At 37.5% G+C, this 16,139-nt stretch overlaps 1 protein-coding gene across 2 annotated transcripts in view; it reads left to right on the top strand.

Moving 5' to 3' along the window:
* The window catches only part of SOCS6 (suppressor of cytokine signaling 6), a 43,260-nt gene extending 27,819 nt beyond the window's left edge, over positions 1 to 15,441 (top strand). For both annotated transcript variants that reach the window (XM_023224173.2, XM_023224174.2), the window contains one exon: positions 9,782 to 15,441. In XM_023224173.2, coding sequence (XP_023079941.1) covers positions 9,908 to 11,515 — 1,608 coding nt within the window. In that variant the 5' untranslated portion in view covers positions 9,782 to 9,907 and the 3' untranslated portion in view covers positions 11,516 to 15,441. The remainder of the gene's footprint in view (positions 1 to 9,781) is intronic.
* The last annotated feature ends 698 nt before the right edge of the window (positions 15,442 to 16,139 follow it).

Raw genomic sequence — 16,139 nt, 5'->3', positions numbered from 1 at the left:
AATTTGTGTAAATCCACGCTATGTGTGCACAATGACAAAATCACCTAACATACCCCTGTTGTTCAGCTGCATCTATGGAATTTTCAGGTGTTTAATCATTTCATAAGGATGATTTTGTCTTCTCCTTTCCAATATTTATTTTTATTTCTTGTCTAATTCATTGGCTAATATGTTGGAAATAATGCTAATTAATAATATTGATAATTGATATCCTTGTTGCTGGCTTTCAGCATTTCTTCATTACAGCTCTGATGTTTTGTGTGTGTGTGTGTATATATATATGTGTGTATATATATATAACATTAAATGTCCATCTGTTTCTGTTTTGCAATGGGTTTGGGGTGTCAGGAATTGATGTTTAATATTTTTTCAGATCCTTTTTGTGACTCGTAGCTATGATCATATTATTTTACTCCTTTTATCTAAAGTAGTATATATTAATCAACTTCCATATTAGAGCCACGGTAGCAATCCCTGGATATACCTTATCTAGTTGAATTGCTTTTCCCCTACCACTTCCAACGTTTGCTGGTATTTAAGGTTTGTACTTCAATGTTCCTAAGTGAGATCAGTTTGATTTTTTTTTTTTTTTTTTTTTTTTGGTCATCTTTGTCAAATTTTGGTATCAGTATGCTTTTGACCTCAAAAATAAATTTGGGAGCTTTGTGTTTTCTCTGTGCTCTGAAGTGGTGTTGTGAATTTTGGACCTGTCTTATTGTCCTTCCCTTTCTTCTCCTGAAGGAAAAAGAGCCATGGTGGCTCCTTGATCACTTTCTCAGTTTCTTTGACAATTGTTAGCTTCTTTTGGATTCCTATGTCTTCTGCGGCAAAGTTGGATGATATATATTTTGCTATAAAATTACCCTTTTCATCTGAGTTTCAAATTAATTTTCATAGAATTTTCAAAGTAGTTTTGCACATTTTGATTCCTCACGAATGTGTGGTTATTGCTGTATTTCTAATGTTGTATAAGCACATTTCCCTTTCTTGGTTATGCCAGCTAGTTGTTTACCAATTGAGTTTTCTCTTGTATAATGAAATAATCAAATCTTGTAATGTTTAATGCTGTTACTTTTTATTTTCTAATTCATTAATTCGTGCTTTTATCGTTATTTTTTCTGATTTTTCTTTTGCTGGCTGGGGGTTTATAATTACTGACTTCTTGAATTGAATGCATAATTTGTTTCTCTTAATTCCTTACCATGTAGTTTTGTAAATGTTTAAATCTTTGAATTTTCTGTGGACCCGGTTTTAGGGTCTTGCAGAATCACATAGATTTTGATATGTAGCTTTTTTTTTTTTTTTCTTTTTGAGATGGAGTTTCGCTCTTGTTGCCCAGGCACTGCAACCTCCGTCTTCTGGGTTTAAGCGATTCTCTTGCCTCAGCCTCTTGAGTAGCTTGGATTACAGGCACCTGCCACCACGCCCAGCTAATTTTTGTATTTTTAGTAGAGACAGGGTTTCAGCATGTTGGCCAGGCTGGTCTTGAACTCCTAACCTCAAGTGATCCGCCTGCCTCAACCTCCCAAAGTGTTGGAATTACAGGCATGAGCCACCTTGCCCGGCTGATATGTGGTGTTTTCATTATGTTCATATACCATTTTTGTTCACTTTGAGGTTTTGTCTCTGACTTGAGTTATTTAAAGATGTTTGATTTTAATTTAATTTACTTCTTTTTTTTTTTTTTTTTTTTTTTGCTTGTCCTATTTACTTTTATTATTGCCTTGTGGTTAATTAAGGAGATCTCTCGGACTTTTAAAATTTATGAAGGCTTTAATTGGAGCCTTTAGTAACTGTTGCCTAAGTTCTTGAAAAGGAGATGTGTTCTCATTTTTTAGGGTATAGAATCCCATATGTCTAAAAGATAAATTAATTTTGTAATTTAAATTTGCTATATTCATTTTTGTTTACTTCATTTTCCTGGGCTGAAAGAGACATTTTAATGCTGTTCCATTTTACGTTCAAAAATTTTTGGCAGATTTTTTCTTCATTGTATTATGGCTTATGCTTTTCATAATGTGCCCCTTTTCATTCTGTTTGACCAGTTTTTCTTGAATGCAGTGCCATCTTGTTACTCTAGTACTCTAGCTTCCCCGTTGCTAGCCTGTGCCTTTTTCCATTCTTTTCTGTAAGAGGACTATTTTTCTTTTTCAAAATTTTTCAGAATTGGTGTATGTCAGTTAATTGAAAAACTTCACTAAACTAGGAACTCGTGTACTTTAAACATTTTATTTTAAATTAAAACAAGTAAATACACTCTTTCATTAATTTCTAAATGTAGGACCAGTGTGTTTTCTTTAAACATCTATTGACTGAACTCTGTATCAGCCTAAATAATACAATCTATATCGTTATGTAATGTGTCTAGGATTTCTAGTTTAGTACTTCTTTTAAGTATTAGAATTAGAAGTTTAATTGCCTTTGCAAAACAATTTTTGTACAAAGGCCCAGTTATTTTTTTCAAGGTAGCATAATGGAATTTATTTTTTATAATGTATTTTTTGTTTCAATAAGTTTTGGGGGAACAGGTGGTGTTTTTTGGTTACATGGATAAGTTCTTTAGTGGTGATTTCTGAGATTTGGGTACACCCATCACCTGAGTAGTGTACATTGTACCTAATGTGTAGTCTTTTATCCTTCACCTCCCTCCCACCCTTTCCTCTGAGTCTGCAAAGTCCATGGTATCATTCTTATGCCTTTGCATCCTCATAACTTAGCTCGCACTTGTAAGTGAGAACATACAACGTTTGATTTTCCATCCCAGAGTTAGTTACTTCACTTAGAATAATGCTCTCCAGTTCCATCCGGGTCGCTGTGAATGCCATTCTTTCATTCCTTTTTATAGCTGAGTAGTATTACACACACACACACACACACACACACACACACGCAACCCCACATTTTCTGTATCCACTCATTGGTTGATGGTCGTTGGGTTGGTTCCATATTTTTGCAATTGTGAGTTGTGCTGCTATGTGTGTGCAAGTATCTTTTTCATATCTTTTTTTTTCTTCCCCCCTGGGTAGATACCTAGCAGTGGGATTGCTGGATCAAATAGGAGATCACATTTAGTTCTTTACGGAATTTCCACACAGTTTTCCATAGTGGTTCTAGTTTACATTCCCACTAATTCCCACTAACAGTGTAGGAGTGTTCCCTTTTTACCACATTCTTTTGTTTGTTTGTTTGTTTGTTTTTTGAGACAAGACCCTACTCTGTTGCCCAGGTTGGTGTGTGAGTGTGCATGGTGTGATCTTGGCTCACTGCAACCTCTGCCTCTGGGTTCAAGCAATCCTCCCACCTCAGCCTCCCGAGTAGCTGCGACTGCAAGCACACACCATCACGACCCGCTAAGTTTTGTAATTTTTGGTAGAGACGGAGTTTCACCATGTTGGCCAGACTGGCCCTCGAATGCCTGACCTCAAAGTGATCCACCTGCCTCAGCACCCCAAAGTGCTGGGATAACAGGTGTGAGCTACTGTACCTGGCCTATTATTTATTATAGACATAGTTTTTTTTTTTTTTTAAAGGAATGTTTCCCTAGTCTTTTTGCCTGTACCTGATTCTGCATAAAACATTTTTAGCCACTTGCATTTATTATTTCTAAATCAATTAGCACTATTTTTATATAAATAATTTTCAAAAATATACTTATTTGTTCATATGTTTAAATTGCATAATGAATTTAAATACAAAAAAAAAGTTTGCATCTGAGTATCGGCCATGCCCAGGATCTGTCTTTGGTATTGGAGATATAGCAGTGACCGCTACTGAAAACATTCCTGATCTCAAGTAGAACACATTTAGTACAACTAGCTGGTAGCATAAGAAAATCCCAGGCACAGTGAAGAAGAGAATAGTTGGAAAGAGTGGAAATACTGGAGACATTTTATGATATTTTGAAACTTTCTGAGATAATTTGTTTTAGTGTGTCCTTTCCATATATAACATATGATTGTTGTTGTTTTTTTTGAGTCAGATCTTAAAATGTTTTTCTTCTAGGCTGGGCGCGGTGGCTCACGCCTATAATCCCAGCACTTCGGGAGGCTGAGGCGGGTGGATCATGAGGTCAGGAGTTTGGGGCCAGCCTGGCCAACGTGGTGAAACCCTGTCTCTACTAAAAATACAATAATTAGCCGGGTGTGGTGGTGGGCGCCTATCATCCCAGCTACTCATGAGGCTGAGGCAGGAGAATCACTTGAAACCAAGAGACGGAGGTTGCAATGAGCCGAGATCGTGCTATTTCGTGCCATTGCACTCCAGCCTGGGCGACAAGAGTAAGATTCCATCTCACAAAAAAAAAAAAAAAGAAAAAGGAAAAAAAAAGTCTAATACTTGGATTTACTCCATTTATATGTATTGGTATAACAAACATTTTGGAGCCTACATCTTGTATTTCATGTTATATTTGTATTGTAATTCTTTTTTATTATATGGTCTGTTCCATTCTTCCTTTTTCTGTTCTCCCTTTCTGGGAAGACTTTGGTATCTCTTACTTTTCCTTTTTTTCCTAAGGGAATGGCAGGTAGGGTTCCCACAGGTTCAGGAGCAGTAGAGTAGAATCTAAGAAACTGAGATGAAAGTACATGAACCATGCAGGTTCAGAAATTGACAATGCAACTTAGGGTGTAGAGAGATATTTACAACGCTATTAACTTTTTATGTGGATTCTTTGCTTTATGTTAAAGTCTTTACTCTTTTAAATTGCCTTCACAGATAATTTAAGCCTGTGGCTCTGGTCTGTGGATACTCTTTCATCATAATGCTGAAACATCATTTGCCTTTTTCACTGATGGGACAGAAAGCAATGATGGATAAAACTGATGATGCCTCACCATGAGTCAAGGCAGTGGCACCAAACTGTAATAGTAAATGTAATAATAGTCATATGTTTTTTACTTTAGTAAGAACCAAGCACATTAGTTAAAAAAAATAAATGGTTATACTTATGGATGCCATTGATGAAGCTATAAAAACTATTAATTTTATGAAATCTTTACCCTGAGCATACATCTTTCTAAAATCCTTTTTATGAAATGTGAATATTTCAAAGACACTTTCCAGTACATGCTGAGGAAGGAAGAGTGTCAGGGGAAGCGCTTGTTGTTTGAATTGCTGGCTACATTAGCTAACTAGCTCCTTTTTTTGTGAAATAACCACTTTTACTAAAAACAACAATGGACAGACACACATGATTAAAATATTTTCCCATAAATGATCAACATGAGTCTGTCACTTCAATAAAAACAAATGACAGTATTGTTGCCAGTGATAAAATTCAAAGTTTCTTTTTTTTTTTGAGATGGAGTCACGCTCTGTTGCCCAGGCTGGAGTGCAGTGGTGTGATCTCGGCTCACTGCAGCCTCTGCTTCCTGGGCTCAAGTGATTCTTCTTCAGCCTCCCGAGTAGCTGGGATTACAGGCGTGAGCCATAACACCTGGCTAATTTTTGTATTTTTAGTAGAGACGGGGTTTCACCATGTTGGTCAGGCTGGTCTCGACCTCCTGACCTCAAGTTACCCTCCCAGAGTGCTGGCATTATAGGCACGACCAATGGGTTTGAATGTTATAGAGTAAAATATTTCATGTTATGGTTTCAGATTTTACAGGGCAATTTAACATTAAGAAACTGTCATTCATTGAGCTTTGATATAGTATCAAAGAAAGATATCCATAGTTATATGAAAAGGTTATTAAATAAAATATATTTTTCCTTTTTCCAACTATGTATCTGGAGGAGGCTGAATTTTCTTCTTACAGGTAGTCCCCTGTACACAGTTTAATTAGCCATGGTCGATAGTCATCTGAAGACAGCTAAGTGCACTACAGTAAGATATTTTGTGATAGAGTCCACATTCTCATAGCTCTTAAGACAGTATGTTGCTATAATTGTTCAATTTTATTATTACCTATAGTTGTTAATCTCTTACTGTACCTAACTTAAAAATTAAACTTTATCATAGGTATGTGTGTATAGGAAAAAAGCAAAGTATACTTTATATAGGGTTCTGTACTGTCTGTGGTTTCAGGAAGCCGCAGGGGACCTTGGGATGTATCCCCCTGCAGATAAGAGAGGGCTACTGTTGTGTGACAGATTCAGGGCAGAAACAGACATGAGAGTCTGGCTGTCTTCCTTTAAGTCAGGCAGAAGAGATTTACAGTAATGTCATGTGGTGCCACTTTCACTGATTTTTATTATCATTCATGAAAATGTTATTTATGTTAACAAGTAAAGAGTATATTGTCATTTTAAAATACATATAAAATTAGGCTGGGCACAGTGGCTCACACTGTAATCCCAGCACTTTGGGAAGCAGAGGTAGGAGGATTGCTTGAGGCCAGGAGTTCAAGACCAGCCCAGGCAACACAGACCTCATCTCTACAAAAAGTAGACAAAATTAGACCTCATCTCTTCAAAAAGTAGACAAGATTAGCCAGGCATGGTGGTGCGTGCCTATAGTACCAACTTCTCAGAAGGCTGAGGTGGGAGGATCTCTTGAACCCAGGAGGTTGAGGCTGCAGTGAGCCGAGATCATACCACTGCACTCTAGCCTGGTCAACACAGCAAGACTCTGATTCTGTGTCTTCGATAAATAAATAACAAATTTTCTCAGGGTTTTCTTTTCTTTTTTGAGACAGTTTTCACTCTTGTTGCCCAGGCTGGAGTGTACTGGCGCAATGTCAGCTCACTGCAACCTCTGCCTACCAGTTTCAAGCAATTCTCCTGCCTCAGCCTCCTGAGTAGCTGGAATTACAGGCACACGCCACCATGCCTGGCTAATTTAGTTTTTTCTTTTTTTGTATTTTTAGTAGAGATGGAGTGCACCATGTTGGCCAGGCTGGTCTCGAACTCCTGACCTCAGGTGATCCGCCTTGGCCTCCCAGAGTGGGATTACAGACGTGAGCCACCATGCCTGGTCTCTCAGTTTTATTTTCTAGTAGGATACATTTCAATAGACACAACCCACATAAACAATGCTGCTTCTTGTCTTCCAATAATTTGTAAGAGAATAAAGGGGTTCTGAGACCAGAATGTTTGAGAACTACTGATGGAAGCAGTAGCATGACAGGTAGGACAGTTTGGTGTAGAGAAAGAATGTGAGCTTTGCAAATAAATAGCCAGGTTCAGATTCTGGATCTGCTGTTTCTAGTAGCAAATTGTTTAACTTTGTTGGGCAAATTCCAATCTCTCTGATAACCAGTTTCCTCATTTTATAAAATGGGGATAATAAAGCTGTTTTGTGTATTGAAGGTTAAGTAGTTGTTTGATCTTTTTAATTTTTTCATTATGTGTTATGATGACTGACAGACATGACTACCTCAAGTCATTTCTTTAAGAAGAGGTTGAAATTATTTGAAGAAGTTATCCTTTACCCATATGGATAAAGTATTTAAATGTGTAAAGCTTTTTCCCTTGAAACTTTATATACATTTTCAAGTATATGTGTAAACTTAAAATTTTACAATTAGAAAAGCAGTAAAACTAATTCAGAACATTTACTTAGGCATGAGACAGATGGTAATCCTATAAAAAGATGGCATGTATTTTTGGATGTGCAAACAGAAAAACAGATACTCTTAAAAATTTTAGAGTAATCTTCGCCTAGAATGTGAAGGGAAGAGATAAAAGACCATATGGCCTAATAGAACTTTTATAGTTTGTAATGTCTAGGATTGCATTTTGTTTCTTTAATATTAGTATTGATTAATAGCTTATAAATATGGATTGGTAGTTGAAAAAGGAATAATTTTCAAGTAGGTAATTGCCAGGTACTTTTACCGCGGTTGCTAGTCTAGTCTCTTGTGTTTTGGGGTGTGGGCTTGATAGTGGGAAGCAGAACTATTGGAATCTCACATTTAGTAGGGTTAATCAGTTACTGATTCTGGCAGTTATAATATTTCATTATGCTTGGGTAGAAGACATGCTACTAAGACACTGAATTCACCTAATATACAACTTCATTTACTATTCAAAAGTAACTGGTGCTTCAAATATTTTAAGTTTTTTATTTTTTACAACTGGTATTACTGACCCCCTGATAGGTTGTCTGATCTGAATGGTTTTTAGTAAGGATGATTCCATCTGCACACCACCCAAATCCTACCTGTAACTAAAAGGAGACAATTGTCAGATTCTCTCTCTCCTGTCAGTTCCCACCTTGTGTACCATTATATTACAGAAGAGTTGATACTGCAATTTATCTGTTCATACATCTGTCTCTCCTACTGGATTAGGCGACCATCAGTTATTTATTAATCTGTGTATTGCCACACGGGGCTAAGCCAAGCTGACTCAGCGGAGGCCAAGTAGGGGCTTAGTAAATGCAGAGTGAATTCATGAATGGGATCAAAGCTAGAGCCCTAGTCTTGTGCCAGGAAACTGAGTGGTGCAAAACTGCTGGTTTGGGAGGCTAGAATCTTGTTCTGGGCTTTATTAGCATTTCGCTCAAGTCAAGCGAGTCACCTTGTCAAGGCATACTCTGATGGTTGCAGAAAAGACAGAACATGGCCTTGGAGGAAAGAAAACATTCCACACAATTTAAACACAAGGCCTTTGCAAAGTAGTGTTAGGATCACTTAACGTGCTTTATGGAGACCAAGATTTTTTCTTGTGAAATGACTTTCAGAAAGTCTTTACAGAATGGAAATCTTGTCATTTCAGTGTAGAACAATGTACAAAAAAAGTTTAGAAAATATATTTCTGGATATGGAAGTAAAAATTTGCCATGGGAAATTGCAAAAAAAGAAGAGTGAGAAAGAATAATTCTGGAAATTATTGTAAAGCTTTTTCCCTTGAAACTTTATATACATTTTCATAATCTTCCAAATAGATCAAAACTAGACACATGGGTTTTTATGGACGTACTTAAGAGATGAAGCTTTTCAGCCCACATGCATTGGGCTTCTTCCTTCTCTGTGCATTGGGAACTTGAAGGTGAATGATTCTTGTTCTGAAGGAACTCTCGAGTATAGAGGAACATCTCTAGATAATGAAATTCTTTTTGTTTATTTTGACACATGCTTAAATATTTAAAGTATGCATAAGTTGTTGAGTTGACTAGGCTTGTTACTGCAGTTCTATGGAGCGCCTTTACTGTCCTCCTGGGACATGGGTGGGCAGCAGAGGAGCAGTTGGGGTCAGTGCTGAAGGAGTGCGCCGGTCTAGCTAGAGTCCAGCTAGGAAGGATGTGAACACTGGCCCACACGTTGGAGATTATACCAAAAAGCAAGGTGCCAAATGAAATAAAGGTAGATACAGGCTTGTTCTTTATAAACATCATGAAATATTTGCCAAATGCTCATGTGTAGTAGGCAGTGATCTCTGCTGGGTGCAATAGAAATCCCAGTCCTAACAGAGTTGACATTAAGAAAAGACTGGGCTGGGCACGGTGGCTCATGCCTGTAATCCCAGCACTTTGGGAGGCCGAGGCGGACGGATCACAAGGTCAGGAGATCGAGACCATCCTGGCTAACACGGTGAAACCCCCGTCTCTACTAAAAATACAAAAAATCAGCCGGGCGCGGTGGCGGGCGCCTGTGGTCCCAGCTACTCGGGAGGCTGAGGCAGGAGAATGGCGTGAACAGGGAGGCGGAGCTTGCAGTGAGCTGAGATCCGGCCACTGCACTCCAGCCCGGGCGACAGAGCAAGACTCCGTCTCAAAAAAAAAAAAAAAGAAAGAAAGACTGGGGTATTGTTGGTCAGAAGCTAAAGGATTAAAACTGACTAAAATAAAACTTTTGTGGAAGTATTTTTTAATATGACTCTTCTTTTTATTTTTTAGAAAATGGCTCCAAAGCTTAAATGAAGCAGGAAAAATACATAGATGCAGCCTTGCAGCCTCTCCAGATGTTTGGGGATAATATTCCAGATAGAAATTTTGATCCCTTGGATTAGGTAACTAGTCATAATGAAGAAAATTAGTCTTAAAACCTTACGGAAATCTTTTAACTTGAATAAAAGTAAAGAAGAAACTGATTTCATGGTAGTACAACAACCATCGCTAGCCAGTGACTTTGGAAAAGATGATTCCTTGTTTGGTAGCTGCTATGGTAAAGATATGGCCAGCTGCGATATCAACGGTGAAGAAGAAAAAGGTGGAAAAAACAGATCGAAAAGCGAGAGCCTGATGGGTACGCTAAAAAGGCGGCTTTCTGCAAAACAGAAGCCAAAAGGCAAGGCGGGCACACCCTCTGGGAGCTCTGCCGATGAGGACACCTTCTCCTCCTCCTCAGCACCCATAGTCTTTAAAGACGTGAGAGCTCAGAGGCCGATAAGGTCCACCTCGCTCCGCAGCCATCACTACAGTCCCACGCCGTGGCCTCTGCGGCCCACGAACTCCGAGGAGACCTGCATCAAGATGGAGGTGAGAGTCAAGGCCTTGGTTCACTCTTCCAGCCCGAGCCCAGCCCTGAATGGCGTCCGGAAGGATTTCCACGACCTCCAGAACGAGACCGCGTGCCAAGAGCAAGCCAATCCACTGAAGAGCTCGGCCTCTCATAACGGAGACCTGCATCTCCACCTGGATGAACATGTGCCTGTCGTTATTGGACTTATGCCTCAGGACTACATTCAGTATACTGTGCCTTTAGATGAGGGGATGTATCCTTTGGAAGGATCACGGAGCTATTGTCTCGAGAGCTCTTCTCCCATGGAAGTCTCTGCGCTGCCTCCTCCGGTGGGAGGGCGCTCTTTCCCCGAAGATGAGAGTCAGGTAGACCAGGACCTGGTTGTCGCCCCAGAGATCTTCGTGGATCAGTCCGTGAATGGCTTGTTGATTGGCACCACGGGAGTCATGTTGCAGAGCCCGAGAGCGGGTCACGATGATGTCCCTCCACTCTCACCATTGCTACCTCCAATGCAGAATAATCAAATCCAAAGGAACTTCAGTGGACTCACTGGCACAGAAGCCCACGTGGCTGAAAGTATGCGCTGTCATTTGAATTTTGATCCGAACTCTGCTCCTGGGGTTGCAAGAGTTTATGACTCAGTGCAAAGTAGTGGTCCCATGGTCGTGACAAGCCTTACAGAGGAGCTGAAAAAACTTGCAAAACAAGGATGGTACTGGGGACCAATCACACGTTGGGAGGCAGAAGGGAAGCTAGCAAACGTGCCAGACGGTTCTTTTCTTGTTCGGGACAGTTCTGACGACCGTTATCTTTTAAGCTTGAGCTTTCGCTCCCATGGTAAAACACTTCACACTAGAATTGAGCACTCAAACGGTAGGTTTAGCTTTTATGAACAGCCCGATGTGGAAGGACATACGTCCATAGTTGATCTAATTGAGCATTCAATCAGGGACTCTGAAAATGGAGCTTTTTGTTATTCAAGGTCTCGGCTGCCTGGATCTGCAACTTACCCCGTCAGACTGACCAACCCAGTGTCCCGGTTCATGCAGGTGCGCTCGCTGCAGTACCTGTGTCGTTTTGTTATACGTCAGTATACCAGAATAGACTTAATTCAGAAACTGCCTTTGCCAAACAAAATGAAGGATTACTTACAGGAGAAGCACTACTGAAAGGTTGAGAACCCTGCATCTTGCACTTTGGGAATAAGAACAAAAGATTGAAATACAGTTTACAGACTTTCATTGCCATCAAAATATTTTGCTGCCATAACTATTTCAGTTTTATGTGTAAAAGAGTCATCAGTTTGTTTAGGGGTGGGGAAGTGTCAGCAAGGTGTCTTGGGTTTATTTTGGTTCTTTAAAAAGGGAAGTCTTGAGGTTTTAGAGGTGTGAATTATCTTTCATCAATGTGCAGAATAATCACAATGTGAATTATCAAATTCTCCTAATGCCCCTCCCCCCAGTCCTTTGCTGCTATCCACTGTGATTTTTATGCATTAAAAGCACATTTCATGTGTATTCAACCCTAAGTAAAACTGAATGAAACTTACAGAATGGAAATTGCTATGTCTTTTTAAATGGCCCATTTTCAAAAGATAGTGTTGAATAAACATACCTGTGTGATAAAACACAGAATTTACTATACACTGAAGATGAGTTTTTAATCTCTTTAAAAAGATTTATTTAGAATCGCGAATTGACATAATCTTGGGTAACGGAACGGAGATCTGCAACTTATCTTTTAACAACACTTTTTTCTAAATTATTTCTAAGGTTGTGCTAATTCTTTTGGTTGTGAAAAGTTGAATTTTTCTGTCGCCTTCATTTTCATCTTATAGTTTGTCTATTTTAATAAATGGCCTTACATTAAAAAATTGTAAAGAAATGTATACCACCAATTTAGAAATTGTTGCCTTTTCTGTAATTGAACTCAGATACAAATTGGCGCATAACATGAAAACCTATGGAACTAGAATTATTATTAAAGAAATATTAGATGATCATAGCTTCCTGTGATAGCATTTTTTTGTGTGTTACCTATACTTTTGGTAAAATGTTTTATCTGTGATTTCTTTAGCTTAGTCAGCATTTTCTTGGGTGAACTTGATTGTCAACTAATTTTCATAAATGAACTGGATTCTCTTGCAACATTAGTGTTTATAAAAAGTTTTAAATTGATTTGAATAGAAAGAAAACATTGTTTTAAAGTTGGACTTATATTTTTCTTCTATGTAGTTAGTATAAAAGTGTGCTGGATTTGACCAATCCTTACCCCCACTATAAAGAGAACCCTTGATGACTTCAGTTTAAAAATTGTGGAAATTGTGGAGCAATTTTTCTCACAATGTGAGAAAAATTTTAGACCATATTAGATAATGTGGAAGTCATATTGTCTATCATGTATACTGCCATTTAAAAATAGGTTTTTAAATTTTAGCTAAGTCTTAAGTAATTTGCCATTGCTAATTTATCTCCTTGAGTCGGTTGTTGGGGAGGGATGTTATATTCAATGATTTTTAGTTGTTTTGAAATGCAGAGTGTTTATTCATTTCACAGTTCTGCAATGGATGTAGTATTTTGGGATTGCCCTGTCTAGAAAATTTTCAGCTACACACCTTTAAAGGAAAAGGTTTCTATTTCAGATGAAACTTGTAATTTGGGATGGTTCTTCCTTTGTCACTTAAAGGAAGAGATGGGAAGAGTCTCTTACCCACTTTAAACATGAGGGTAAAGGTTTAGGTCAAACTTACTGGCTTTGTCATTGAAACATATCTGAATCCTCACTTTTTTCTCTTTGTTTTTTAGGGTCAGAACTGAGATATTACCAAGAAAAGGCACAATGCCGTAATATTATGGTCTTACGGTATTTTGACTTAAAGGGGAAAAGGTACTTAATTTTGGTGGGATGTTGATTGTACCTTGTTACAAAGACTCTTTCATTTTCTCATATGTTTTCTCCTAATAAGATGGAATATGGAGTATACTGTAATAATATAATTTAAGTGTTCATTATAAGCTATTTGGATTAAGAACTATTACAGAGTTGTAAGCTTGTTATCAAATTAATGCAAGACATTTAAACTATTTTTTTGCAAAACTATTTATTTTTAAAACAACTTAAAGTATATCTAGGGTGAGTTAAAAGTCCCTGTGCATCTATATTAGATGGCAGGTTTTGTCACAGAGTCACTGTGTATTAATAATAAATGTTGAAATGGCTTCTCCGTGTCTCCAGAAGCATTTACATGTCCTCCTTGTGAGATCATGGTGCACAGAGGTCTTTGGACTGCCCTGAACCCGTCTTATGTGGACATAACCTATTCCCTGCGTTTTCTCATCATGTCATGTGTTTAAGATCTACCCGCTTAGTGTCAAGATGATTCAGATTTTCATCTAAATGTTTTTAAAATTGTATTTTGTGTTTTAGTGGAGGACAGTCTTGATACCGTTCTAATTCAGAAAGCCAAATTTTGATGCGCTTTTGTATGTTCATAATATATACTTTAATATGCCCTTTTCTAATCTAGTTTGAAATTGTTAGATTCTGATAGTATAATGATAAAGTCAAACTATTTGCCAAAAAGTTAAATTTACAAGCAGAAAGATGTTTTTGCGATATTTTCTACTTTTGTGTAGAAAGATAACCATTTGGGGTAGGCAGCACAACAATGTGAAAGATTGGCTTTATATGATAGTAACACAGTCCGGTTAAAAGTGGAAACAGGGAAAAGAGAGAGAGAAAACTCATCATTTAGTTTGGTCTAGACACAATTTGGTTAAATTTTAGGATTCTATTGGCAGTTGACATCTATGACATGGACACAGCCTATGAGTGCTTTTTAAATACGTGCTTCTAAAAATCTGCGCTCAAGGCAAGAAAAAACAGGAAAGCTGTATCCATTTGCCATAATAGATGAATCAGAGTTGTTTTCTGTTAAATATTTCATCACAAAATATGATGGAGGCCAGAAGCTATTTTTAGGCTTACTATAACACTATTATGCATTTTTATAAATAATAAGAAGGCTATAGAAAGTACTTGAAAAATATCTAATTCTCTTTCTGTCTAAGGAAAACTCTTTCTACTTGGTGCAATAATCTGAAAATTTAGAAGGTTAAAATATGTCACAGGAAATGATCATCGAACTAAAAATAGTTTTTAAGGAAACCAGCTACACGGGGCAACCATCTTGCTGTTGAAGAAAATAAAGTTCCAAAAGGCTAAATCATTGGCATAAAGGAAACAAAACCCAAAGTATACATTGTAATTTTTGAGCCAGGATAAAAGTTATTATTGAAACAGGATAAAAGTTACTAAAATCTAACATAGATTAATGCAATGTCTCTGCTAGTGCTACAGGTTTAAAATAATCTTGGTAACAATGCTTTCAGAAATGCCAATTTTAATTACTGTACATTTCACATTGTATATGGGAGATACTGCTTTACGAATGAATCAGAATAATACATTTTCATTTAAATCTTAATTGCTTTTCATCCAATGTGAAGTCTTAATTTCAAAATGAACTCACTACCAGCAATAGGCAGTTTTCTTGAATACTCTAATAAGGAACAATAGCCAGTTCCGTGAATAACTTTAAAATTCTAAAAGTGTTGGTACACTAGCAATCACAAATTTGGTTTCTTTTAATGCTTTTTTAATCCTGTAAAGAAGGTTTTTTATAAACATTCTTTTTATTAATCAGTCATAACATGGCAAAGTGTGTAGTTGCTGTTTCTGAAAAGTGATCCAAACTCTACATCCAGAGATTATGAAAAATTCTTATAGAATTTTGTAATAAGTATATACATTTTGGGTTAAAGAAATTTCATAGTTGTTGGAGTGCCATGAAATTAATACTTGCAATTCAGATTGCGGTAGTTTACACTTTTTCTGTATGTTTCAAATCAGGTGTGTACCATTTGTACTGAGAACACAACAGAATGAATTATCCAAAGTCCATTGATTTTAATACGTGTTTGGGTTTGTAAACAAATTATAGTAATTTCTTGCACATTTTTGGAAATTAATTGTATAAGAATTTATGTATCTGCTTCTAGATACAGTGTGTAAATAAAAAATTTCGTTCACAAGACCTGCCTTGTAGTCTACTTAATACCCTGAGAGGTGTCTGATTTTAATTAGTATGGGGTTAACTAGATAACTTCTGGGTGTCCCAGGAACTGCACAGGGGCTGGAGGGTGAGAACCAGCAAATTTTAGTAAAAATGGGAAAGCAGAATCTTATCCCTAAGGGAAGATGGAGGATGTCAGCTGGCGGTGCTAATCTCCGAAAGCCTTCCATGTGAAGGCTGGAGCAAGTTTGGAGAACTTGTACTAAGCAAAAAGACTACATTAAAACTGACACAGTAATGCAATCTCACTGAAAGAAGTCTAGGCTAAATGATACAATGTTTGGATTGTGACATATTAAAAAGCATGTCACTATTAATATTTCATTGAAATAGAACCAGGTCATTAAAGTTCATATAGGGGTCATTTAGAAATTTTTTCATAGATAAGAAAGAGTTCTCCTTATATCCACTGTATTTAATTGTATCAGAGTTCTTAAACATGGGATTAAACACCCACTTTATTTTGTTCGAATACTTTGTAGACAGATTCTTTAAAAAAAAAAAAAAATCATGGCGGCCGGGCGCGGTGGCTCAAGCCTGTAATCCCAGCACTTTGGGAGGCCGAGACGGGTGGATCACGAGGTCAGGAGATCAAGACCATCCTGGCTAACACGGTGAAACCCAGTCTCTACTAAAAATACAAAAAAAACTAGCCGGGC

This window comes from Piliocolobus tephrosceles, chromosome 18 (assembly GCF_002776525.5).
Source record: "Piliocolobus tephrosceles isolate RC106 chromosome 18, ASM277652v3, whole genome shotgun sequence".
Taxonomy (NCBI): Eukaryota; Metazoa; Chordata; class Mammalia; order Primates; family Cercopithecidae; genus Piliocolobus; species Piliocolobus tephrosceles.
Note: the sequence above shows the minus strand (reverse complement) of the source record. Positions and strands in the feature narration are given on the sequence as shown.